The sequence below is a fragment of the Narcine bancroftii genome, chromosome 5, assembly GCF_036971445.1.
Source record: "Narcine bancroftii isolate sNarBan1 chromosome 5, sNarBan1.hap1, whole genome shotgun sequence".
Classification (NCBI taxonomy): domain Eukaryota; kingdom Metazoa; phylum Chordata; class Chondrichthyes; order Torpediniformes; family Narcinidae; genus Narcine; species Narcine bancroftii.
Window position 1 is genome coordinate 212,903,643 of NC_091473.1, and position 27,453 is coordinate 212,931,095.

Below are 27,453 nucleotides of genomic sequence, written 5' to 3' on the forward strand. Positions count from 1 at the left end.
ACAAATGGTAAAACTAAACAAAAATGGGAACAAGATTTAAATATAAAGATAAAAAAGGAAACATGGGAGAAATTATGTTCTGGAACGATGAGAAATACAATAAATACGAGGCTACGTATGATACAATATAACTGGTTATACAGACTATACATTACACCTCAAAAGTTAAATAAATGGGACCCAACAGTATCTGATAGGTGTTTTCGATGTAAAAAAGAAATGGGAACAACAATTCATGCAATCTGGACATGTGAGAAAGTAGAAAAATTTTGGGAAGATCTCAATCAGATATTAAATAAAATAACAGAAAACAATATACCAAAGAATCCAGAGATCTTTCTCCTAAGTAACATAAAAAACAAAGAATTTGGAATTGATTTGGAGGATGCACAAAAAAGATTTGTTATGATGGCTCTAGCCGTAGCAAAAAAATGTATTATGTCAACCTGGAAATTGGAAGATAATCTGAAAATACAACAATGGTATATAGAAATGAATAAATGTATTCCATTAGAAAAAATTACATATAGTTTAAGAAATAATATTGAAATATTCGAACAAATATGGGAGCCTTACATTAAATACAATAGCGAAAACCTACCGGGGACAATCATTACCTAAGCTGATGGAAGGAGAAGGAAAGAAAAGAATGGACTCAGTAGACTTTCTGGTGTATTTTTGTTGAATGATAACATTGTCTGACTGGTTTAATGTAACCTAGATTGTATACCTTAAATGGATGGGAGGGGGGTGGTGGGGGGGTGGATTGGGAGGAGGGAGGTGGGGGGAGAAAATGTCACTGTATATGTGTGAAAAGGAAAAATTGTGTATCATGGCTAATGTGATTTATGGTGTGAAAAATAAAAAATTTCAAAAGAAAAAGAGGCCCGCCGAGGAGAGAGAGGCCCACTCCCACAGGTCAGTGGAAGTCCCGGGCTCGGGACTACAAAAATGGCTCGCAGAGCCGAGTAAAAGTGCGCAACCGCGCATGCGCGACCGATGCGCATGAAAAAAAAAACACACTGACGGGAGGGGGGGAACAGCTGCAGAGTCGATCTCCACAGCTGAGAGAGACACCTGCAGCACAGCAGCAGGTGCAGAACACAGAAAATAACAACAACAAGAAAGAAGAGGGTAAAAAGAAAACAAGGAAACAACAGATGGTCAACCCAGAGGAAGAAGAAGAAGAAGAAAAGAAAGAAGTGGAAGAAGAAGAGAAAAGCAAAAAAATGGATGTATCTTTTTTTTAAAAATATATGGAATCAGTGAAAGAATGGCAATTACAAGAATTTGATGAGATAAAAAGAAGAATTAAGAATGCAGAAGAAAGAATGAATAAAATGGAAGTGGCCATATCAGAATTGGCAAAAAGAGTGGAAAATATGGAAAAACGAGAAACATTTGTAGATATGGAAGTAAAAGACTTAAAAGAGAAATTAGAAGAATCTAATAAAAAAGCTAAAGAGGCACAGGAGCTGTTAGCTCAGAAGATAGATATAATAGAAAACTATAATAGAAGAAATAATATAAAGATAGTGGGCCTTAAGGAAGATGAAGAAGGCAAGAATATGAGGGAATTTATAAAAGATTGGATCCCCAGGGTCCTGGGAAGACCAGAATTACAGGAAGAAATGGAAATAGAGAGGGCACATAGAACTTTAGCCCCGAAACCACAACTGCAGCAAAAACCAAGATCCATTTTAGTAAAATTCTTAAGATATACAACAAGAGAAAATATATTGGAGAAAGCAATGAAGAAAGTAAGAGAGGACAAAAAGCCACTGGAATATAAAGGTCAAAAAATTTTTTTCTATCCAGACATAAGTTTTGAACTCCTGAAAAAGAGGAAGGAATTCAATACAGCGAAAACGATCTTATGGAAAAAAGGATATAAATTTATGTTAAGGTACCCAGCGGTACTTAAAATAATTATTCCAGGGCAACAAAACAGACTATTCTCGGATCCAGAGGAAGCAAGGAAATTTGCAGAACTACAAAACAAGCAGAGAGATGAAGACATGTAATAAGAGTAAAAATGACCACGATCTATATGTATGTGTGTAAAGGGGTATATGTGTGTATATATTCAGAGCCAGCTCTTCAGCGCTTGACGTCCTGCTTTGCGGAAACTGCCAAAATGTTTGGCCTGGAAGTCAGCCTGAAGAAAACTGAGGTCCTCCATCAGCCAGCTCCCCACCATGACTACCAGCCCCCCCACATCTCCATCCGGCACACAAAACTCAAAACGGTCAACCAGTTTACCTATCTCGGCTGCACCATTTCATCAGATGCAAGGATCGACAATGAGATAGACAACAGACTCGCCAAGGCAAATAGCGCCTTTGGAAGACTACACAAAAGAGTCTGGAAAAACAACCAACTGAAAAACCTCACAAAGATAAGCGTATACAGAGCCGTTGTCATACCCACACTCCTGTTCGGCTCCGAATCATGGGTCCTCTACCGGCACCACCTACGGCTCCTAGAACGCTTCCACCAGCGTTGTCTCCGCTCCATCCTCAACATCCATTGGAGCGCTCACACCCCTAACGTCGAGGTACTCGAGATGGCAGAGGTCGACAGCATCGAGTCCACGCTGCTGAAGATCCAGCTGCGCTGGATGGGTCACGTCTCCAGAATGGAGGACCATCGCCTTCCCAAGATCGTATTATATGGCGAGCTCTCCACTGGCCACCGTGACAGAGGTGCACCAAAGAAAAGGTACAAGGACTGCCTAAAGAAATCTCTTGGTGCCTGCCACATTGACCACCGCCAGTGGGCTGATAACGCCTCAAACCGTGCATCTTGGCGCCTCACAGTTTGGCGGGCAGCAGCCTCCTTTGAAGAAGACCGCAGAGCCCACCTCACTGACAAAAGGCAAAGGAGGAAAAACCCAACACCCAACCCCAACCAACCAATTTTCCCTTGCAACCGCTGCAATCGTGTCTGCCTGTCCCGCATCGGACTGGTCAGCCACAAACGAGCCTGCAGCTGACGTGGACTTTTTACCCCCTCCATAAATCTTCGTCCGCGAAGCCAAGACAAAGAGGAAGATATAGTGTGTATACATGAATGTATCCGTATTTAGAGGAAAATATAGAGAGTATAGACAAGAATTAATAAGCGAGAGAAATGGAATAGAGGGAATAAGGAGGGAATTAAAAGAGTGACCTTTGTTACATATGAAAATTGAAATCTTTTCTGGGGGGGGCTGGGTGGGGAGGAGTTATGGTCACTGCAAAATCAGCTGACGTTTGCAAGTGAATTCGCAAATCCAAATGGAGAGGGGAGATGTGGTTGTCCGACAAGGGATAAAGGACAACTGAGGAGTCACGTGATGGAGTAGTGGCCGGACGGTGAACTCCAGCCCTCTCCAGAAAAGTCGGGAAAAACAAGAGAAAACACAAAGGCACAGAAATAAAAGTTACAGAAAAGTGAGTATAAAGGTGGAAAGAATATGGCGACAAAAAAAGAAAAGTCGAAAGCAACGGTAAGAAGAGAGGAAGAGAAGACAAAGGAGGAAAAAGGTGAAGGCCTTACCTGTCCGAAGAGGCCCGCTGCGGAGAGAGAAACCCGCTCCCTCAGGTCGGTAAATAATGGACTACAAAAATGGCTCGCAGAGCCGAGCAAAAGTGCGCAACCGCGCATGCGCGAAGTTTCGCGCATGCGCGATGCGAATGAAAAAAAACACACCGACGGGAGGGGGGACCAGCTGGGGAGTCGATCTCCACAGCCGGCAACGACAGCTGCAGAACACCTGCAGCAAGAAGAGACCACAGAAGACAATAGAAACAAGATAGAAGAGGAGGAAAGGGCAACAAAGAAACAACAGATGGTCAACCCAGAGGAAGAAGAAGAGGAAGAGTATGGTGAAATAGAAGAAGAAAAGATAGGCAAGGTAAAGGATATACTTGCTCTTATTAAAGGATACATGGAGTCATTTAAAGAATGGCAAACACAGGAATTTAAGGATTTAAGAAAAAGAATAAACAACACAGAAGAGAAAATAATTAAAATGGAGATGACCTTAACAGAAATGGGAAAAAAAATGGACAAGATGGAAGAGCGGGCAGTAGCAGCAGAAATGGAGGTAGAAGACTTAAAAAAGAAATTGGAGGAATCTAATAAAAAAACTAAAGAGACACAAGAACTACTAGCTCAAAAAATAGATACAATGGAAAACCATAACAGAAGAAATAACATAAAGATAGTGGGCCTTAAGGAAGATGAAGAAGGCAAGAATATGAGGGAGTTTATAAAAGAGTGGATCCCTAAGACCCTAGGATGTCCAGAACTACAGCATGAAATGGAAATAGAAAGGGCACATAGAGTATTGGCCTCTAAACCACAACCACAACAAAAACCAAGATCTATTGTAGTAAAATTCCTAAGATATACTACAAGAGAAAAGGTACTGGAGAAGACAATGGAAAAAGTAAGAGAGGGCAACAAACCACTGGAGTATAAAGGGCAAAAAATCTTCATTTATCCAGATATAAGTTTTGAACTCGTAAAGAAGAGAAAAGAGTTCAATACAGCAAAGGCGATTTTATGGAAGAAAGGGTATAAATTTATACTAAAGCATCCAGCGGTATTGAAAATATTTATTCCAGGACAACAAAACAGACTATTCTCGGATCCAGAAGAAGCACGAAAATTTGCAGAACAATTACAAAAATAGACTGAGGGAGGAAGACGGGTAATGAGAGTTAAAATGATCACGACTGATATGTATGTGGGTAAAGACAAAAATAGACTGAGGGATGAAGACGGGTAATGAGAGTAAAAATGATCACGATTGATATGTATGCGGGTAAAGAGGTATAAGAGTGAAAAGAGACAATGAGCATACATGAATGTATCTGTACTTAGAGGAAAATATAGATAGTATAGACAAGAATTAATAAGGGAAGGTAATGGAATAGAGAGAATAAGGAGGGAATTAAAAAAGTGACCTTTGTGACATATGAAAAGTGAAATCTTTTCTGGGGGAGGCAGGGTGGGGGGAAATAGCGGTCACTGCAAAATCAGTTGACGTTTGCGAGTGGATTCGCAAATCCAAATGGAGAGGGGAGATGTGGTTGTCCGACAAGGGATAAAGGACAACTCAGGAGGTGAAGGGGAGACTGGGGATAAATAAGATAGAAATAGGAGAATAAGGAAAATGTTAGATGTTGTAGGAATGTTGTCTTATAAAGAGTTGAAAATAAGAAAACAGAAATGGAAAAGGAGGAAAGGTAATGATGGAAAAACGGAAAGAGAAGATAAACAAAATATAAAAGGGCTACGCTGAACTATATGTCTTTAAATATTAATGGAATACATAACCAAATTAAAAGGAAGAAACTACCAAATTTAAATGAATAAATGTATTCCATTAGAAAAAGTAACATATTGGTTAAGAAATAATATTGAAATATTCGAACAAGTATAGGAGCCTTACATTAAATACAATAGCGAAAACCTACCGGGGACAAACATTACCTAAGTTGATGGAAGGAGAAGGAAAGAAAAGAATGGACTCAGTAGAATTTCTGGTGTAATTTTGTTGAATGATAACATTGTCTGACTGGCTTAATGCAACCTAGATTGTATACCTAAAATGGATGAGGGGGGGGGGGGTGGGGGGGTGGTTTGGGAGGAAAGGGGGGGGAGAAAAAGTCACTGTATATGTGTGAAAAAGAAATAGTGTATATCATGGCTAATGTGATTTATGGTGTGAAAAATAAAAAAATTTAAAAAAAAAAAGGGATAAAGGACAACTCAGGAGGGGGAGGGGAGAATGGGGTTAAAGAAGTTTTAAATAGGGGAATAGGGAAAATGTTTGATGTTTTAGAAATGTTGTCTTATAAAGTGTTCAAAACAAGAAAGCAGAAATGGATAAGAAGGAAAGGTGATGATGGAGAAACGGAAAGGGAAGATAAACAAAGTATAAAATGGCTACGCTGAACTATATGACTTTAAATATTAACGGAATACATAACCAAATTAAAAGGAAGAAACTGCTAAATTTACTGAAAAAGAAAAAATTGATATAGCATTTGTGCAAGAAACACATTTAACTGAATTGGAGCACAAGAAATTAAAGAGAGATTGGGTAGGACACGTAACAGCAGCGTCGTATAAATCAAAAGCAAGAGGAGTAGCTATATTAATTAGTAAAAATGTGCCAATTAAAATAGAAGAGGAAATAATAGATCCAGCAGGGAGATATGTAATGATAAAATGTCAGATATATTCGGAGTTTTGGAATCTACTCAATGTATATTCACCTAACGAAGAAGATCAAAAGTTTATGCAAGATATTTTTTTGAAGATAGCAGATACGCAAGGGTACATATTAATAGGAGGGGATTTCAACCTGAATTTGGATTCAAATATGGACAAAACTGGGAAAAAAATTAACAGAAAGAACAAAGTAACCAAATTTATAATTAAATCGATGGAAGAAAAGCAACTTTTGGATATATGGATGAAACAATACCCAAAGGAAAAGGAATATTCATATTACTCGGCTAGACATAAAACATACTCAAGAATAGACCTATTTTTGTTATCAGCTCGTATGCAAGATAGAGTAAGAAAAACAGAATATAAAGCTAGAATATTATCGGACCATTCACCCTTAATATTGACAATAAAGTTAGAGGACATCCCTCCAAGGATGTATAGATGGAGATTAAATTCCATGTTACTCCAAAGGCAGGATTTTAGAGAATTCATTGAACGACAAATTAAAATGTATTTTGAAATAAACACGGAATCAGTTAAAGATAAGTTTATACTATGGGATGCAATGAAAGCGTTCATTAGAGGGCAAATAATAAGTTATGTAACCAAGATGAAGAAGGACTATAATCGGGGAACAGAGCAGTTGGAAAGGGAAATAGTAAATATAGAAAAAGAATTAGCAATGAAGGAAGATACACTAAAAGAAGAGAATTGGCAGATAAAAAAATAAAATATGAAACACTACAAACATATAAGGTGGAGAAGAATAAAAAGAAGACAAAACAGAAATATTATGAACTAGGGGAAAAAACGCACAAAATTCTAGCATGGCAGCTTAAGACAGAACAAGCTAAGAAAATGGTATTGGCATCAAGGAAAAAAGACAAACAAATCACATATAATCCAAAGGAGATCAAGGAAAACTTTAGAGAATTCTATGAACAATTATACCGAACTGAAAACGAAGGGAAAGAAGGGAAAATAGATGAATTTTTAACTAAAATTGAACTACCAAAACTACAAATAGAGGAACAAAATAAATTAACAGAACCATTTGGAATAGTAGAAATACAAGAGATAATAAAAAAATTACCAAATAATAAAACACCAGGAGAGGATGGATTCCCAATGGAATTCTATAAAACATTTAAAGATTTATTAATTCCTCCCCTCCTGGAAATAATCATTCTTTGGCTTGGCTTCGCGGTCGAAGATTTATGGAGGGGGTAAAAGTCCACGTCAGCTGCAGGCTCGTTTGTGGCTGACAATTCCGATGCGGGACAGGCAGACACGGTTGCAGCGGTTGCAGGGGAAAACCAGACTGATAAAACACAAAGCTTACCAGATTCATGTAAAACAGCAATAATTACAGTAATACTAAAGCAAGGGAAAGATCCACTCGCACCAGCGTCATATAGACCAATATCTTTACTTAACACAGATTATAAGATAATAGCTAAACTATTAGCAAACAGATTAGCAGAGTATGTACCGAAAATGGTAAATCTAGACCAAACTGGATTTATTAAAAAAAGACGTACAACAGACAATATTTGTAAATTTATTAACTTAATTCATGCAGTAGAAGGGAGTAAAGCGCCAACAGTAACAGTTGCTTTAGACGCAGATGGCCTTTGACAGAGTAGAATGGAATTATTTATTCAAAGTATTGCAAAAATTCAGTTTACCAGAGAAGTATATTAATTGGATTAAAGCATTATATAAGGGACCATTGGCGAAAGTGACAGTAAATGGATATATATCAAAGCAATTTAACTTAAGCAGGTCAAAACGGCAGGGATGCCCACTCTCACCTTTATTGTTCGCGTTAGCTATAGAACCACTATCAGAATTGATAAGAACAGAAAATAATATAAAAGGGATAAAAATAAAAGACAAGGAATATAAAATCAGTTTATTTGCGGATGATGTTATAGTATACTTAACAGAACCAGAACTATCATTAAAAGAATTATATAAGAAATTGAAGGAATATGGAGAAGTGTCGGGTTACAAGATTAACGTAAATAAAAGTGAAGCAATGCCAATGAATAATGCGAATTTCTCAAAATTTAAGAAGGAATCACCATTCAGATGGCAAATGCAAGCAATAAGATACCTAGGTGTACAAATAAATAAAAATCTCAGACAACTATATAAACTCAATTATTATTCACTAATGAAAAAGTTACAGGACGATTTAGAGCATTGGAAAGATTTAGAGCACTAGATAAATTAACGGAATGGTATAAACAAGGAGGCTTACAACTGCCAAACTTTAAAAATTATTATACAGCCGCACAATTAAGATACCTATCAGATTTTTATCAAACAAGGGAAAAGCCAGATTGGACTAGATTAGAACTAGATAAAATAGGGGAAAAGATACCTGAACACATATTATATGAATGGGATGAAAAATTGGTACAACATAGAAGTTCTCCAGTATTACATCATCTACTCAATATTTGGAAGAAGGTTCATGTAGAAAGAAATAAAACAAATTATCAATTACCAAAACTAATATTGACGCAAAATCAGTTACTCCCTTTTACAATAGATAACCTTTCCTTTAGAGAATGGGAGAAAAAAGGGATCAAAAGAATAGAAAATTGTTTTTCAGGAAATAGATTATTATCCTTTGAACAAATGAAAGATAAATACAATATAACTCAAGATACAGTGCTGGCATATTACCAATTGAGATCCTACTTGAAGGACAAATTAGGAAGCAGCCTGAGTTTACCAGAGGGAAGTAACTTTGAATATGTGATTACAGATACAATGATAATCAAAAGATTTATAACAAATATGTATATTAAACTGCAAGAAAAGGAGAATGAGGAAACAAATGGTAAAACTAAACAAAAATGGGAACAAGATTTAAATATAAAGATAAAAAAGGAAACATGGGAGAAGTTATGTTCTGGAACGATGAGAAATACAATAAATACGAGGTTACGTATGATACAATATAACTGGATACACAGGCTATACATTGCACCTCAAAAGTTAAATAAATGGGACCTAACAGTATCTGACAGATGTTTTCGATGTAAAAAAGAAATGGGAACAACAATTCATGCAATCTGGACATGTGAGAAAGTAGAAAAATTTTGGGAAGATCTAAACCAAATATTAAATAAAATTTCAGAAAACAATATACCAAAGAATCCAGAGATTTTCCTCCTAAGTAACATAAAAAAACAAAGAATTTGGAATTGATTTGGATGGTGCACAAAAAAGATTTGTTAAGATAGCTCTAGCCGTAGCAAAAAAATGTATTATGTCAACCTGGAAATCGGAAGATAATTTGAAAATACAACAATGGTATATAGAAATGAATAAATGTATTCCATTAGAAAAAATAACATATAGTTTAAGAAATAATATTGAAATATTTGAACAAATATGGGAGCCTTACATGAAACACAATAGCGAAAACCTACCGGGGACATTCACTACCTAAATTAACGAAAGGAGAAGGAAATGAAAAGAATTGACTCAGTGGAATTTCTTGTTTATTTTTATTGAATGACAACGTTGTTTGACTGGTTTAATGTATCCTAGATTTTGTACTTTAAATGGACAGGAGGAGGGAGGTAGGGAGGGTGGGATGGGAGGAGGGAGGGGCGGGGAGAAAATGACACTGTATATATTTGAAAAGGAAAATGTATGTATCATGGTTAATGTGGTTCATGGTGTGAAAAATAAAAAAATTTAAAAAAAAGAAATAGAGGGACTGATGCCTTTAGTGTGTTTGGGTCCAGGAAAGATCCTTTCCAATAGTGACTCCCAAAATTTTAAATTTGCTCACCCTCTCCACATCTTGACCCCCAATGATCACTGGATTGTACATCTCTGGTTTTCCTTTCCTGAAGTCAACAATCATCTCCTTGGTTTTGGTGACAGTTGAGTGCAAGATTGTTGTTGGTGCATCATTCAGCCAAGTTTTCAGTCTCCCTCCTGTAGGCTGACTCATCGCTGCTGTTATACAACCCACTACCGTGGTATCATCAGCGTATTTGTAGACGGTGGTGTCGTACCGAGACAAGCAAATAGAGCAGGAGGATAAGAGCAAAGCCCTGCAGTGGTCTGGTACTGATGGAGATTATGGAGGAGATGTTCTTACCGATCCTCACCGATGGTGGTCTGGAGGTGAGGAAATCCAGAAGCCGATTACACAGAGTTTGTTTATCAGTTTTGAGGGGATGATGGTGTTGAATACCGAACTGTAGTTCACATTGCAGGATCACAGGAAGCGACCCCCACCCCACCATGCAGGGTCAGAGGGCGAGAGGGTCAGAGGGTGCAACCTCTACACCACCATGGAGGGTCAGAGAGCGAACTGGTCAGAGAGAGAAGGTCAGACTGTAGTCAGAGAGGAGGATCAGAGGGGGGGAAACTCCCAGGATGCAGGGTTAGAGGGCATGACCTTGGCCACCTACCAGTGTAATGCGCTGTTGAGAGGCAGTCTGAAGGATGTGGGTCTGGCAGAAGGTGATGGATCCCGCGATGGGACGTCCAAACTGGTCCTGCTTACAGGAAGCTGCATAGGCCATGACTGAGGGCTACAAGGGCAGGGAGGGCTATTACCAGGGGCATCCTTTCTCTCCCCTCCCCCTCCCTTCTGCCTTTCTTCCCTCTCTCCTCCCTCCATCCTCCCTTTTCCCCTCCCTCTGTCCTTCCTCCTCCCCTACATCCTTCTTCCATTCCCTTCCCTTCCCATCTCTCCATCTTCCCTCCCCACTCCCCTTGTCCCTTCTCCTTCCCTTCCCTCCTCCCTTCCCCCCACCTCTTTCCTCTCCCCCCGGCTCCCTTCCCCCAACCTTCCCTTACCTCACTCTGACACTTGTGAGTGTTGGCTGCTTTGGGGTACAGGATGAAATCAGCTCCTGGAACCCCCTGTCCCCTTTCCTTCACCACCTCCGGGTTGCTGCCCCTTGCCGGCCAGACACTGTACCCCTGCAAGTGGTCGTCTGGGATCTGGGAAGACAGAGTAAGGCGTCTGTCGAACAGCTTCATCCGTCCCACATCTTGGGCCCAGACGAAGACACACGGGGCCAAATGAGAACACGCTCCATGGACACCCACCAAGATGGGAGTCAGACAGAGACATTGACCCACACAGCAACCAGACGGGACCCAGAATGAAACAATGATCCACACAGCCAACCAGATGGAGAAATGTTCATAGACAAGGACTCGGCAGACAGTCAGACAGAGACCCAGACAACACTCACCACCACATCCAGACAGGTCTCAACTCGATAGTTAATGTTCAGCTGTCCACACCTGAAAAATGAGGGAGAGCTTCAGCATTACGCCCCTTCCCCCGGTTCTGCATAACACCCCTCCCCCCAAGGTCTGCGTTACGCTCCTCCCCCAGGGTCTGCATAACGCTCCTCTCCCGCCCAGTCTATTATTCCCTTCCTCCCAGGGTCTGCATTATGTCCCACCCCCAGGGTCTGCATTAATCTGCCCCTCTCTCATTTGCGTTGCACCCCTCCCCCTTGGGTGAGCAACAAGTGATAAGAAGGAAGGGGACAGTGAGGAAGAAGAAAGGATGAGGGAGGGAATGAAGAGGAAGGAGGTGGCAGTGATGATGGAAGGGAAGGCAAGTTGGGAGGGAGGGAGGGAGGAGTGGATGGGGAGGGGAGGGGTGGTTAAGGTGAGGGGATGGATTAGGAGGGGTGGTCAGGAAGGTGGGGTGGATGGGGATGGAGGGACAGAAGGAGGGAAAGAGGTCGGGGTTTTCAGGGAGGGAGGGGTGAGAGGCGGGGAGAAGGATGGATGAGGAGGGAGGGTTGAGAGGGGTGGATGGGGAAGAAGGGATATGAGAGTAGGAGAGGGGTGGACAGAGTGGGAGGGAAGTAGACAAGGAGAGAGAAGTGGATGAGAAGATAGTGGTAGACGAGGAAGGAGAGAGGGGTGATAGGAAGGGAGGAGTGAGAGGAGGGGAGGGGTGGATGGGGAGGGAGAGAGGGAAGGTGGGAGGGTGGACAGGGTGGGAGAGGGTGGTGGAAGAGGAGGAGGGATGGAGGGAGGGGTGGACAGGGGTGGAGGTATGGATGGGAAGGAAGAGGGAGGGGTGGGAGAGGAGGGGGAGTGGTTGTCAGGGAGGGGGAGGTAGACAAGGAGAAAGGACTGGATGAGGAGAGAGTGGTAGACGAGGGAGGGGTGGGTGAGGAGGGGGATGGGTTAACAGGAAGGGGAGGGTGGGAGAGCATGATGTGGATTTACTTGTTGAAGTTGGGCAGTGATGTGTTCCTCCACACAGACTTGCAATACATCTCCATGTCCCGGGAGAGGAGCAGGTTGTCCTCAACGGGAATCACTGGGAAATAGTGAGAGAGAGAGAAAGAGACTATCATACGGGGTAAGGACAGAGGTGCAGAGAGAGAGAGAGAAACTAACACAGATACGGGGAGAGTCAGGTGGGCACATTGATACGGCTGGTACTGATTGAGGCAGGAGAACACCGAGATTTGGGTCTACAGATGGTGGTACAGGTGGTCACACAGAGACTAAGATGATGGGTAATACGGGGGTGTGACAGGGAAGAATATGGGAAGAATGAGGATGGCTGATGCAGGCAGTGGTACAGGTCATGACAGCTGAACACACAGGGAGAATGAGGTGAAACACGAACTTCTGCAGTCACTGTGATTGTAGTCAAATGCTGGAGGAGCTCAGTGGGTCCCACAGCGTCCTTAAGAGGAAAAGATACATTATTAATATTTCGGGCCTGAGTCCTCCCTCAAGGTGTGAGTGAAAGAAGATAGGACACCTACCAAAACTCATCAAACCACTATATCGCCCACCACTTCTAGTCAACTCCCTCCTCACATGGCCTCCAACCTCATTGTTTCCCAACCCCACACTGCCCATTCCTACCTCTTACCCAATTCCCCTGGCAGACCACATGCTCCTGCCCCATCGAACTGGTATACACTTACCTTGGCTCCATTTTGTCTCCCCTGGTTCAGTCCTTCCCTACCTACACCCACAATGCCCTCCATCCCTTCAATCACTGCCTCATATTTACCATGAATGTCTAATCCCTAAACACCTTCATCCACTGCGTCCAGTCTCCCCGATGTAGAGGAGACCACAATGGGAACACAGGATACTGTAGATGACACCCCCCCACTGCAGATTCACAAGTGAAGTGCTGTTTCTCTTGTTTTTTTTTAAATTTGTTATTTTTCACATCATACACATATTGACCATGATACATACATTTTTCTTTTCAAATATATAGTGTCATTTTCTCCCCCCCCTCCTCCCATCCCACCCTCCCTACCTCCCCCCCCCATCCATTTAAAGTACAAAATCTAAGATACATTAAACCCGCCAAACAATGTTGTCATTCAGTAAAAATAAACAAGAAATTCCACTAAGTCAATTCTTTTCATTTCCTTCTCCTTTCGTTAATTTAGGTAGTGAATGTCCCCGGTAGGTTTTCTCTATTGTGTTTCATGTAAGGCTCCCATATTTGTTCAAATATTTCAATATTATTTCTGAAACTATATGTTATTTTTTCGAATGGAATACATTTATTCATTTCTATATACCATTGTTGTATTTTCAAATTATCTTCCAATTTCCAGGTTGACATAATACATTTTTTTGCTACGGCTAGAGCTATTTTAACAAATCTTTTTTGTGCATCATCCAAATCAAGTCCAAATTCTTTGTTTTTTATGTTACTTAGGAGGAAGATCTCTGGATTTTTTGGTATATTGTTTTCTGTAATTTTATTTAATATCTGGTTTAGATCTTCACAAAATTTTTCTACTTTCTCATATGTCCAGATTGCATGAATTGTTGTTCCCATTTCTTTTTTACATTGAAAACATCTATCAGATACTGTTGGGTCCCATTTATTTAACTTTTGAGGTGCAATGTATAGCCTGTGTATCCAGTTATATTGTATCATACGTAACCTCGTATTTATTGTATTTCTCATCGTTCCAGGACATAACTTCTCCCATGTTTCCTTTTTTATCTTTATATTTAAATCTTGTTCCCATTTTTGTTTAGTTTTACCATTTGTTTCCTCATTCTCCTTTTCTTGTAGTTTAATATACATATTTGTTATAAATCCTTTGATTATCATTGTATCTGTAATCACATATTCAAAGTTACTTCCCTCTGGTAAACTCAGGCTGCTTCCTAATTTGTCCTTCAAGTAGGATCTCAATTGGTAATATGACAGCACTGTATCTTGAGTTATATTGTATTTATCTTTCATTTGTTCAAAGGATAATAATCTATTTCCTGAAAAACAATTTTCTATTCTATTGATCCCTTTTTTCTCCCATTCTCTAAAGGAAAGGTTATCTTTTGTAAAAGAGAGTAACTGATTTTGCGTCAATATTAGTTTTGGTAATTGGTCATTTGTTTTATTCCTTTCTACATGAATCTTTTTCTAAATATTGAGTAGATGATGTAATACTGGAGAACTCCTACGTTGTACCAATTTTTCATCCCATTTATATATGTGTTCAGGTATCTTTTCCCCTATTTTATCTAGTTCTAATCTAGTCCAATCTGGCTTTTCCCTTGTTTGATAAAAATCTGATAGGTATCATAATTGTGCGGCTCTAAAATAATTTTTAAAGTTTGGCAGTTGTAAGCCTCCTTGTTTATACCATTCTGTTAATTTATCTAGTGCTATCCTCGGTTTCCCCCCTTTCCATAAAAATTTCCTTATTATTTTCTTTAACTCCTTGAAGAATTTCTCTGTCAAGTGTATTGGCAATGCCTGAAATAGGTATAATATCCTTGGGAAAATGTTCATTTTAATACAGTTTATCCTTCCTATTAGTGTTAATGGTAAATCTTTCCAATGCTCTAAATCGTCCTGTAATTTTTTCATTAGTGGATAATAATTGAGTTTATATAGATGGCCGAGATTTTTATTTATTTGTATACCTAGGTATCTTATTGCTTGCATTTGCCATCTGAATGGTGATTCCTTCTTAAATTTTGAGAAATCCGCATTATTCATTGGCATTGCTTCACTTTTATTTACGTTAATCTTGTAACCTGACACTTCTCCATATTCCAATTTCTTATATAATTCTTTTATTGATAGTTCTGGTTCTGTTAAGTATACTATAACATTATCCACAAATAAACTGATTTTATATTCCTTGTCTTTTATTTTTATCCCGTTTATATTATTTTCTGTTCTTATCAATTCTGCTAGTGGTTCTATAGCTAACGCGAACAATAAGGGTGATAGTGGACATCCCTGCCGTGTTGACCTGCTTACTTTAAATTACTTTGATATATATCCATTTACTGTCACTTTCGCCAATGTCCCCTTATATAATGCTTTAATCTAATTAATATACTTCTCTGGTAAACTGATTTTTGCAATACTTTGAATAAATAATTCCATTCTACTCTGTCAAAGGCCTTCTCTGCGTCTAAAGCAACTGCTACTGTTGGCGCTTTACTCCCTTCTACTGCATGAATTAAGTTAATAAATTTACAAATATTGTCTGTTGTACGTCTTTTTTGAATAAATCCAGTTTGGTCTAGATTTACCATTTTAGGTACATACTCTGCTAATCTGTTTGCTAATAGTTTAGCTATTATCTTATAATCTGTATTAAGTAATGATATTGGTCTATATGACGCTGGTGCGAGAGGATCTTTCCCTTGCTTTAGTATTACTGTAATTATTGCTGTTTTACATGAATCTGGTAAGCTTTGTGTTTTATCAGTCTGGTTGATTACTTCCAGGAGGGGTGGAATTAATAAATCTTTAAATGTTTTATAGAATTCTATTGGGAATCCATCCTCTCCTGGTGTTTTATTATTTGGTAATTTTTTTTATTATCTCTTGTATTTCTACTATTTCAAATGGTTCTATTAATTTATTTTGTTCCTCTATTTGTAATTTTGGTAGTTCAATTTTAGTTAAAAATTCATCTATTTTGCCTTCTTTCCCTTCGTTTTCAGTTTGATATAATTGTTCATAGAATTCTCTAAAGTTTTCCTTGATCTCCGTTGGATTATATGAGATTTGTTTGTCTTTTTTCCTTGATGCCAATACCATTTTCTTAGCTTGTTCTGTCTTAAGCTGCAATGCTAGAATTTTGTGCGTTTTTTTCCCCTAGTTCATAATATTTCTGTTTTGTCTTCATTATGTTCTTCTCCACCTTATATTTTTGTAGTGTTTCATATTTTATTTTTTTATCTGCCAATTCTCTTCTTTTAGTTGTGTCTTCCTTCATTGCTAATTCTTTTTCTATATTTACTATTTCCCTTTCCAACTGCTCAGCTTCCTGATTATAGTCCTTCTTCATCTTGGTTACATAACTTATTATTTGCTCTCTAATTAACACTTTCATTGCATCCCATAGTATAAACTTATCTTTCACTGATTCTGTATTTATTTCAAAATACATTTTAATTTGTCTTTCAATGAATTCTCTAAAATCCTGCCTTTTACGTAGCATGGAGTTTAATCTCCATCTATACATTCTTGGAGGAATGTCCTCTAACTCTATTGTCAATATCAAGGGTGAATGGTCGGATAATATTCTAGCTTTATATTCTGTTTTTCTTAATCTATCTTGCATACGAGCTGATAACAAAAATAGGTCTATTCTTGAGTATGTTTTATGCCTACCCAAATAATACGAATATTCCTTTTCCTTTGGGTGTTGTTTCCTCCATATATCCAAAAGTTGCATTTCTTCCATCGATTTAATTATAAATTTGGTTACTTTATTCTTTCTGTTAATTTTTTTCCCAGTTTTGTACATATTTGAATCCAGATTCAGGTTGAAATCCCCTCCTATTAATATGTTATCTTGCGTATCTGCTATCTTCAAAAAAATATCTTGCATAAACTTTTGATCTTCTTCGTTAGGTGAATATACATTGAGTAGATTCCAAAACTCCAAATATATCTGGCATTTTATCATTACATATCTCCCTGCTGGATCTATTATTTCCTCTTCTATTTTAATTGGCACATTTTTACTAATTAATATAGCTACTCCTCTTGCTTTTGAATTATACGACGCTGCTGTTACATGTCCTACCCAATCTCTCTTTAATTTCTTATGCTCCAATTCAGTTAAATGTGTTTATTGCACAAATGCTATATCATTTTTTTCTTTTTTCAGTAAATTTAGCAGTTTCTTCCTTTTGATTTGGTTATGTATTCCGTTAATATTTAAAGTCATATAGTTCAGCGTAGCCATTTCATACTTTGTTTATCTTCCCTTTCCGTTTCTCCATCATCACCTTTCCTTCTTATCCATTTCTGCTTTCTTGTTATGAACACTTTATAAGACATTTCTAAAACATCAAACATTTTCCTTATTCTCCTATTTAAAACTTCTTTAACCCCATTCTCCCCACCCCCTCCTTAGTTGCCCTTTATCCCTTGTCGGGCAACCACATCTCCCCTCTCCATTTGGATTTGCGAATTCACTCGCGTCAACTGATTTTGCAGTGACCGTAACTCCTCCCACCCAGCCCCACCCTCCCGGAAAAGATTTCAATTTTCATATGTAACAAAGGTCACTCTTTTAATTCCCTCCTTATTCCCTTTCCCTCCCTTATTAATTCTTATCTATACTCTATATATTTTCCTCTAAATACGGATGCATTCATGTATACACACTATATATATATATCTTTCTTTCTTTGGCTTGGCTTCGCGGATGAAGATTTATGGAGGGGGTAAAAAGTCCACGTCAGCTGCAGGCTCGTTTGTGGCTGACAAGTCCGATGCGGGACAGGCAGACACGATTGCAGCGGTTGCAGGGGGAAATTGGTTGGTTGGGGTTGGGTGTTGGGTTTTTCCTCCTTTGCCTTTTGTCAGTGAGGTGGGCTCTGCGGTCTTCTTCAAAGGAGTTTGCTGCCCGCCAAACTGTGAGGCGCCAAGATGCACGGTTTGAGGCGTTATCAGCCCACTGGCGGTGGTCAATGTGGCAGGCACCAAGAGATTTCTTTAGGCAGTCCTTGTACCTTTTCTTTGGTGCACCTCTGTCACGGTGGCCAGTGGAGTACTCGCCATATAACACGATCTTGGGAAGGCGATGGTCCTCCATTCTGGAGACGTGACCCATCCAGCGCATATATATCTTCTTCTTCTTTGGCTTGGCTTCGCGGACGAAGATTTATGGAGGGGGTAAAAAGTCCACGTCAGCTGCAGGCTCGTTTGTGGCTGACAAGTCCGATGCGGGACAGGCAGACACGATTGCAGCGGTTGCAAGGGAAAATTGGTTGGTTGGGGTTGGGTGTTGGGTTTTTCCTCCTTTGCCTTTTGTTAGTGAGGTGGGCTCTGCGGTCTTCTTCAAAGGAGGTTGCTGCCCGCCAAACTGTGAGGCGCCAAGATGCACGGTTTGAGGCGTTATCCGCCCACTGACGGTGGTCAATGTGGCAGGCACCAAGAGATTTCTTTAGGCAGTCCTTGTACCTTTTCTTTGGTGCACCTCTGTCACGGTGGCCAGTGGAGAGCTCGCCATATATCACGATCTTGGGAAGGCGATGGTCCTCCATTCTGGAGACGTGACCCATCCAGCGCAGCTGGATCTTCAGCAGCGTGGACTCGATGCTGTCGACCTCTGCCATCTCGAGTACTTCGACGTTAGGGGTGTAAGCGCTCCAATGGATGTTGAGGATGGAGCGGAGACAACGCTGGTGGAAGCATTCTAGGAGACGTAGGTGATGCCGGTAGAGGACCCATGATTCGGAGCCGAACAGGAGTGTGGGTATGACAACAGCTCTGTATACGCTTATCTTTGTGAGGTTTTTCAGTTGGTTGTTTTTCCAGACTCTTTTGTGTAGTCTTCCAAAGGCGCTATTTGCCTTGGCGAGTCTGTTGTCTATCTCATTGTCGATCCTTGCATCTGATGAAATGGTGCAGCCGAGATAGGTAAACTGGTTGACCGTTTTGAGTTTTGTGTGCCCGATGGAGATGTGGGGGGGCTGGTAGTCATGGTGGGGAGCTGGCTGATGGAGGACCTCAGTTTTCTTCAGGCTGACTTCCAGGCCAAACATTTTGGCAGTTTCCGCAAAGCAGGACGTCAATCGCTGAAGAGCTGGCTCTGAATGGGCAACTAAAGCGGCATCATCTGCAAAGAGTAGTTCACGGACAAGTTTCTCTTGTGTCTTGGTGTGAGCTTGCAGGCGCCTCAGATTGAAGAGACTGCCATCCGTGCGGTACCGGATGTAAACAGCGTCTTCATTGTTGGGGTCTTTCATGGCTTGGTTCAGCATCATGCTGAAGAAGATTGAAAAGAGGGTTGGTGCGAGAACACATCCTTGCTTCACGCCATTGTTAATGGAGAAGGGTTCAGAGAGCTCATTGCTGTATCTGACCCGACCTTGTTGGTTTTCGTGCAGTTGGATAATCATGTTGAGGAACTTTGGGGGACATCCGATGCGCTCTAGTATTTGCCAAAGCCCTTTCCTGCTCACGGTGTCGAAGGCTTTGGTGAGGTCAACAAAGGTGATGTAGAGTCCTTTGTTTTGTTCTCTGCACTTTTCTTGGAGCTGTCTGAGGGCAAAGACCATGTTAGTGGTTCCTCTGTTTGCGCGAAAGCCGCACTGTGATTCTGGGAGAATATTCTCGGCGACACTAGGTATTATTCTATTTAGTAGAATCCTAGCGAAGATTTTGCCTGCAATGGAGAGCAACGTGATTCCCCTGTAGTTTGAGCAGTCTGATTTCTCGCCTTTGTTTTTGTACAGGGTGATGATGGTGGCATCACGAAGATCCTGAGGCAGTTTACCTTGGTCCCAACAAAGCTTGAAAAACTCATGCAGTTTGGCATGCAGAGTTTTGCCACCAGCCTTCCAGACTTCTGGGGGGATTCCATCCATACCTGCTGCTTTGCCACTTTTCAGTTGTTCGATTGCCTTATATGTCTCATCCAGGGTGGGAACCTCATCCAGCTCTAGCCTTATGGGCTGTTGAGGGAGCACATACATATACATATACACACATACACACATACACATACACACATACACATACACACATACACATACACACATACACACATATACACACATACATATAGTTCGTGGTCATTTTTATTCTTATTACATGTCTTCATCCCTCTGCTTGTTTTGTAGTTGTTCTGCAAATTTTCTTGCTTCCTCTGGATCCGAGAATAGTCTGTTTTGTTGCCCTGGAATAACTATTTTAACTACTGCTGGGTACTTTAACATAAATTTATATCCTTTTTTCCATAAGATCGTTTTTGCTGTATTGAACTCCTTCCTCTTCTTCAGGAGTTCAAAACTTATGTCTGGATAGAAAAAGAATTTTTCACCTTTGTATTCCAGTGGCTTTTTGTCTTCTATTTTCTTCATTGCTCACTCCAATATATTTTCTCTTGTTGTATATCTTAAGAATTTTACTAAAATGGATCTTGGCTTTTGCTGCGGTTGTGGTTTCGGGGCTAATGTTCTATGTGCCCTCTCTATTTCCATTTCTTCCTGTAATTCTGGTCTTCCTAGGACCCTAGGGATCCAATCTTTTATAAATTCTCTCATATTCTTGCCTTCTTCATCTTCCTTAAGGCCCACTATCTTTATATTATTTCTTCTATTATAGTTTTCTATTATATCTATCTTCTGAGCTAACAGCTCATGTGCCTCTTTAACTTTTTTATTAGATTCTTCTAATTTATCTTTTAATTCCTCTACTTGCATTTCTACAATTATTTCTCGTTCTTCCATGTTTTCCACTCTTTTTCCTATCTCTGACATGACCATTTCTATTTTATTCATTTTTTCTTCTGCATTCTTAATTCTTCTTTTTATCTCATTAAATTCTTGTAATTGCCATTGTTTTACTGATTCCATATATTCTTTAAAAAATATATCCATTGTCTTGCCTTTCCCTTCTTCTTCCATTTCTCTATGTTCTTCTTCTTCTTCTTCTTCCTCTGGGTTGGTCATCTGTTGTTTCCTTGTTTTCTTTTTACTCTCTTCTTTCTTGTTCTCGTTGTTTTCTATCTTCTCTTCCTGTTGTTGTGTTGCAGCTGTCATCCTCAGCTGTGGAGATCGACTCCGCAGCTGTTCCCCCTCCCGTCAGTGTGTTTTTTTTCATGCGCGGTTGCGCACCTTTACTCGGCTCTGTGAGCCATTTTTGTAGTCCCGAGCCCGGGACTTCCACTGACCTGAGGGAGCGGACTTCTCTCTCCGCGGTGGGCTTCTTCAGACAGATAAGGCCTTCACCTTCTTCTTCCGACGTTCTTTCTTCCTCTTTTCTTCCCGTTGTTTTCGACTTTTCTCTCTTCGCTGCCATTTTCTTCTCACCTTTATTTTTACTTTGTTGTAAATTTTAATCTTGTACCTTTGTGCTTTGTGTGTTTTTTTTAAACTTTTCGGGAGAGGGCTGGAATTCCCTGACCGGCCACTACTCCATCACGTTACTCCTTCGTGCTGTTTCTCTTGTTTGGGGCCCTGAATGGTGGTGAGGGAGGAGGTGTTGGTGCAAATGGGGCACCTCCTGTGGTAACAGGGGTTGGAGCCAAGGAGAGAAGAGAGAACAAGGGTGTCACAGGAGTGGGACCTGCGGAAGGCAAGAGAGGGGAGGAGAGGAAAAGATGTGTCTAGTGGTAGGATCATGGCAAGGAGGTTATGTTGGATGGTGAGGCTGCTGGGGTGGTAGGTGAGGACAAGGGGAATCTTGTCCTTGTTGTGCATGGGGGTGGAGGGGGCCAGGGCAGCTATGCTGGTAGTGGAGTAAATGCAGGTGAGGGCCAAGTTGACAGTGGTAGAGGGGAAACCACGTTGGTCGAAGAAGAAGGAATCTCTAATGAGGAGGCATGGAAGAGCTCGTCCTGGGAGCAGAATCCTTACAGGGGACAGGGTGTGAAGGGGTGCGGTTGAGGGAGCTGTGGAAGATGGTGGGTTTGTTGAATACGCTTGTTGAGAGCATCCTCATTAGAGATGTCCTTCTTCTTCGACCAACGTGATTTCCTCTCTACCACTGTCAACTTGGCCCTCATTTGCATTTACTCCACTACCAGCACAGCTGCCCTGGTCCCCTCCACGCCCATGCACAACAAGGACAAGATTCCCCTTGTCCTCACCTACCACCCCACCAGCCTCCCCATCCAACATATCCTCCTTGCCATGATCCTACCACCAGACACATCTTTCCCTCTCCTCCCCTCTCTTGCCTTCCGCAGGTCCCACTCCTTCTGTGACACCCTCGTTCTCTCTTCTCTCCTTGGCTCCTACCCCTGTTACCACAGGAAGTGCCCCATTTGCACCCACACCTCCTCCCTCACCACCATTCAGGGCCCCAAAGAAGAGAAACAGCACTTCACTTGTGAATCTGCAGTGGGGGGGGTGTCATCTACTGTATCCTGTGTTTCCATTGTGGTCTCCTCTATATCGGAGAGACTGGATGCAGACTGGGAGACCGCTTCACTGAGGTCCTCAGCTCTGTCCACTGCAATAGTGTGGATATCCCGGTGGCCACCCATTTCAATTCACTGTCCCATTCCCATGCCAACATGTCTGTCCATGGTCTCATGCACTGTCAGACTGAGACCTCCAGCAAATTGGAAGAACAATGCCTCATCTTCCATCCAACCGCAATAACATCCACTTCCAGTTTCCATTACAAATTCACCCCCCCCACCCATCTTCTTCCCCTTATTCTCTATCCCCAGCTCTGTCTCTCTCTTCCCTTTTCCCTCTGTCTCATTTCACAGAACCAAAATCAATTCCCTTTTATCAGCTCTAATTAACACGTTTGGTGGCTCTGGACTCCACCATCTTCCAATCTTACCTCTTTCTTTCCCCAACCTTTAATGAAGACACGGTGGACATGGTGGTGGAACTGGTGGACATACAGGGGAGATGGGTGATGATACATTTGGCGGTATGAGGGAGACAGGTGGACACTGCAATGGTACAGGTGGAGGTAAGGGGGAGACAGGTGTTGGTACAGACAGAGATGGGGAGACAGATGTGGTACAGGCAGCGGTACAGGTGAACATGGCTGGTGGTGCAGGTGGCGGTATGGAGGACACAGGCTGGCTGGTGGTGCAGGTGGCGGTATGGGGGACACAGGCTGGCTGGTGGTTCAGGCGAATGTGCGGGGACATGGCTGGTGGTACAAGCGACGGTGTGGGTGGTCACAGCTGGTGGTACAGGCAAGCAGCCCTCACCTGACAGCAGTGTGGCGAGACGTGTGATGGCCTCCCTGATGGAGGCGTTGAGGCTGGGGCCTCTCTTTGGTCCCAGGGCCAGCCCTGGGTCACTGGTGTAGAAGGTGGCGATGCGGATGGGATGGGTTCTGGTTGAGCCACCTCCGGACGACCTCCCTGTGGCCCGTTCCCCCCCATAGCGCACCGTTGTTGTCCCAGCCACCAGAGGCTGGACGTCGTCGTGGATACACCGAGCGCTGCAGCCCACCGTCATGGCCAGGAGCAGGGCCAGACCTCCTGGGATCGAACCCTGCAACATCATGTGAGCGGCCACTGGTAGGACGGGCTGGGAAAGCCCCGTCCTTCCCACTGGGCCACCCTCCATCCCACCACACGGTCAGCTGCTCTCCATCGCCTCACCTCTCCTGTCCTGGGGAGGTCAAGAAAGAAGACAGAATTAGGGGGAGTGAGGATGAGAGAAGATCCACCTCTTCCGGTTAAAGTGTTCCTACCAAGCCTTGGACAGGATCCTGCAAGGAATGGCTGTTTCTGGAAGGTTCCAGAAGCATCTCAGGTACATCTATTTTAATGCAAGGTGTATTGTAGAAAAGACAGATGAGCTTAGAGTGTGCATTGGCACGTGGAATTATGACATTGTGGCCATTAGTGACACTTGGTTGCAGGAGGGTCAGGACTGGCAGCTCAATGTTCCGGCCTTCTGTTGCTTTAGACGAGGTGGGTGGGGAGGGTGTGTGGGTGCAGATGAAGGGGGAGGAGTGACATTGCTTGTCATGGAAATTATCACAGCTGTGCTCAGACAGGACAGACTAGAGGGCTTGTCTACTGAGACTATATGGATAGAGCTGAGGAACAGGAAAGGTATGACCACACTCATGGGGTTGCATTATTGACCACTCAATAGTCAACGAGAATCGGAGAAGCAAATCTGTAGTGAGATAGCAGACAGCTGCAGGAAACATAAGGTTGTGATAGTAGGAGATTTTAACTTTCCTCATATTGACTGGGATTCCCATATTGTAAAAGGGCTGGATGGCTTGGAGTTTATCAAATGGGTTCAGGAAAGTTTTCTAAATCAATATATAGGTCCCAGCTCGAGAGAGTGCAATACTGGATCTCCTATTAGGGAACGTGACAGGGCGGGTGACTGAAGTATGCATAGGGGAACATTTTGGGTCTGGTGATCATAATGCCATTAGTTTCAAATTAATTATGGAGAAGGAGAGGTCTGGGCCTCAGGTTGAGATTCTAAATTGGAGAAAGGCCAATTTTGAGGATCTAGAATGCATTGATTAGGAAAAATTGTTTTTGGACAAGGATATGTGAGGTAAAGTGAAAGGTGGAATCTTGTGAGGACAGAGTTTGTATGTTCCTGCCTGGATCAAAGGCAAGGTTAGAAGGCAGAAGAAACCTTGGTTTTCAAGGGATATTGGGGATCTGGTTCAGAAGAAGAGAGAGGTGTATAGCAGGTAAAGGCAATGTGGAGCAAATGAGGTTTCTTGAGTATAGAAAATGCAAGAAAAATCTCGAGAAGGCTAAAAGACACGAGGTTGCTTTGGCAGACAATGTGAAAGAAAATCCTAAGGGTTTCTACAGGTATATTAAGAGCAAAAGGATAGTAAGGGACAAAATTGGTCCCCTTGAAGATCAGAATGGTCAGCTTTGTGTGGAGCCAAAAGTGATGGGGAGATCTTAAATGTTTTTTTTCCATCAGTATTTATGAGGAAAAGGGCACATATACGTGGGAAGTAAGGAAAACAAGCAGTGAGGTCATGGAACCTATACAGATTAAAGAGGAGGAGGCACTTGCTGTCTTAAAGCAAATAAGGGTGGATAAATCCCCAGGGCCTGACGAGATATTCCCTTGGACCTTGAGGGAGGCTAGTGTAGAAATTGCAGGGGCTTTAAAATGTAGCCACGGGTGAGGATGTTCACGTTGTTCTGTTGTTTGAAAAGAGGCTCCAAAAGTAACCCTGTAAATTACAGACCATCAGTAGTAGGTATATTATTGGAAGGTGTTCTAAGAGATCAGATATACAAGAATTTAGATAGCCAGGGACTGATTAGGGATAGTCAACATGGCTTTGTGCCTGGTAGGTTATGTTTAACCAATCTTATACAGTTTTTTGAGGAGGTTATCAGGAACGTTGATGAAGGAAAGGCTGTGGATATTGTCTACATGGACTTTAGTAAGGCCTTTGTCAAGGTTCCACATGGAAGGTTAGTCAGGAAGGTTCAGACACTTGGTATTCAGGGTGAACTGGATTTGACATTGGCTGGATGGGAGAAGCCAGAGAGTAGTGGTGGATGATTGCTTCTCAGAATGGAGGCCTGTGACTAGTGGTGTGCCTCAGGGATCAGTGCTGGGACCATTGTTGTTTGTCAACGGTATCCATTTTCTGGATGATAATGTGGTAAATTGGATCAGCAAGTTTGCAGATGACACTGAGATTAGAGCCATCATGGAAGGAAAAGTTTTCAAAATTTGCAGGGGAATCTGGACCAGCTGGAAAAATAGGCTGAAAAATGACAGATGGAGTTTAATGCAGACAAGTGTGAGGTGTTTTTTGGAAGGACAAACCAAGAAAGGACATACACAGTGAATGGTCAAGCACTGAGTAGTGGGGTAGAACAGAGGGATCTGGGAATACAGAGACATAATTCCCTGAAAGTGGCATCACAGGTGGATAGGGTTGTAAAGAGAGGCTTTAGCATATTGGCCTTCATAAATAAAAATATTGAGTATAGGAGTTGAGATGTTTTATAAGCCATTGGTGAGGCCAAATTTGGAGTATTGTGTGCAGTTTTGGTCACCTAACAACAGGAAAGATATCAATAAGTTAGAAAGAGTGCAGAGAATATTTACTCAGATGTTCCCCAGACTTCAGGAACTGTTTCAGGGAAAGGTTAAACAGATTAGGACTTCGTTCCCTGGAGCATAGAAGAATGAGGGGAGATTTGATAGAGGTATTTAAAATTATGAGGGGATAGACAGACTAAATGTAGATAGGCTTTTCCACTGAGGGTAGGTAAGATATGAAACCAGAGGTCATGGGTTAAGGGTGAAAGGGAAAAAGTTTAGGGGGAGTGTGGAATGGGCTGCCAGCTGAAGAATTTAAACATGGATGGGCAATGGACTGGGTACAGGCCAGTGGGACTATGTAGAAAAATGGTTTGGCATAGACTAGAAGGGCCGAAGGGGCCTGTTTCTGTGCCACATTGTTCTATGGTTCTATGATCTGGTGTGAGTTGCTAAGTGGGACAAGGTTGGGATGGGAATGGTGTTCCACCTTTCCCCTTCCTCCCTCTCTCCTTCCCCCATCTCCTTCCCCTCTGCTGCTCTGTCCCTTCTCTCCTTCAGGCCTATCTCCTTCTCCTCCCTCCTTCCCCCTCTTCTTCCCTCCTCTCTCCCCTTTTTCTCCTCCCTTCTCTCCCCACTCTACCTCTCCCAGCTCTCTCACCCTCTTTCTCTTTCCCTCTCTCCCTCTTCTCTACCCCCCTTCCTCTTTCTCTCCCAATCTCCTCTCTCTATTCTCCCACCTCTCCCTGCTTTCTTCCCCCTCTCAATCCCCCACTGTCTCTCCCCACTTTTTTGTCCCCTCTCTCTCCTCTAAGAACTCCCCCTCTCTCCCTCTACTACCTCTCCCCCTCTCTACCTCTCTATCCTGTAGCTCTTCCACTCCCCCTTTCTCCCTCTCCTGACACCCCCTCCCCTCTCTTACCCTTCACCCTCATATCCCCCCTCTCTCTTCCCCTTTCTCTCTTCTCCCCTCCATCCTCCACTCTCTCCCCTCTCTCTCCCTATCCCACGCCTCCCCCTTTCCACTACCTCTATTCCTCTCCTCCCACTTTTCCCCTTTCTCTCCTCTCCTCCTCACTGCCCCTCTCCTCTTTCCTCTCTACTTCTCTATCCTCTACCCCTCTCCTCTCTCCTTCTCCTCCCCTCTCTCTCGTCCAACTCTCTCCCCCTCTTACCCTTCACCCTCAGCTACTCTCCTTCCCTCTCTTCTTCCCCCCTCCTTCACCCCTCATCCCCCTCTCTTTTCCT

The 27,453-nt window shown here is 42.0% G+C and overlaps 1 protein-coding gene across 1 annotated transcript in view; it reads right to left on the minus strand.

Annotated features, from left to right (window-relative positions):
• Window positions 1-23,797, minus strand: part of LOC138765512 (ciliated left-right organizer metallopeptidase) — a 136,621-nt gene extending 112,824 nt beyond the window's left edge. The window contains exons 1-5 of the mRNA XM_069942540.1: window positions 23,409-23,797; window positions 12,475-12,568; window positions 11,475-11,526; window positions 11,071-11,217; window positions 10,680-10,802 (exon numbers count right to left, since the gene is read on the minus strand). Coding sequence (XP_069798641.1) covers window positions 10,680-10,802; window positions 11,071-11,217; window positions 11,475-11,526; window positions 12,475-12,568; window positions 23,409-23,772 — 780 coding nt within the window. The 5' untranslated portion in view covers window positions 23,773-23,797. The remainder of the gene's footprint in view (window positions 1-10,679; window positions 10,803-11,070; window positions 11,218-11,474; window positions 11,527-12,474; window positions 12,569-23,408) is intronic.
• Between the last annotated feature and the right edge of the window lie 3,656 nt (window positions 23,798-27,453).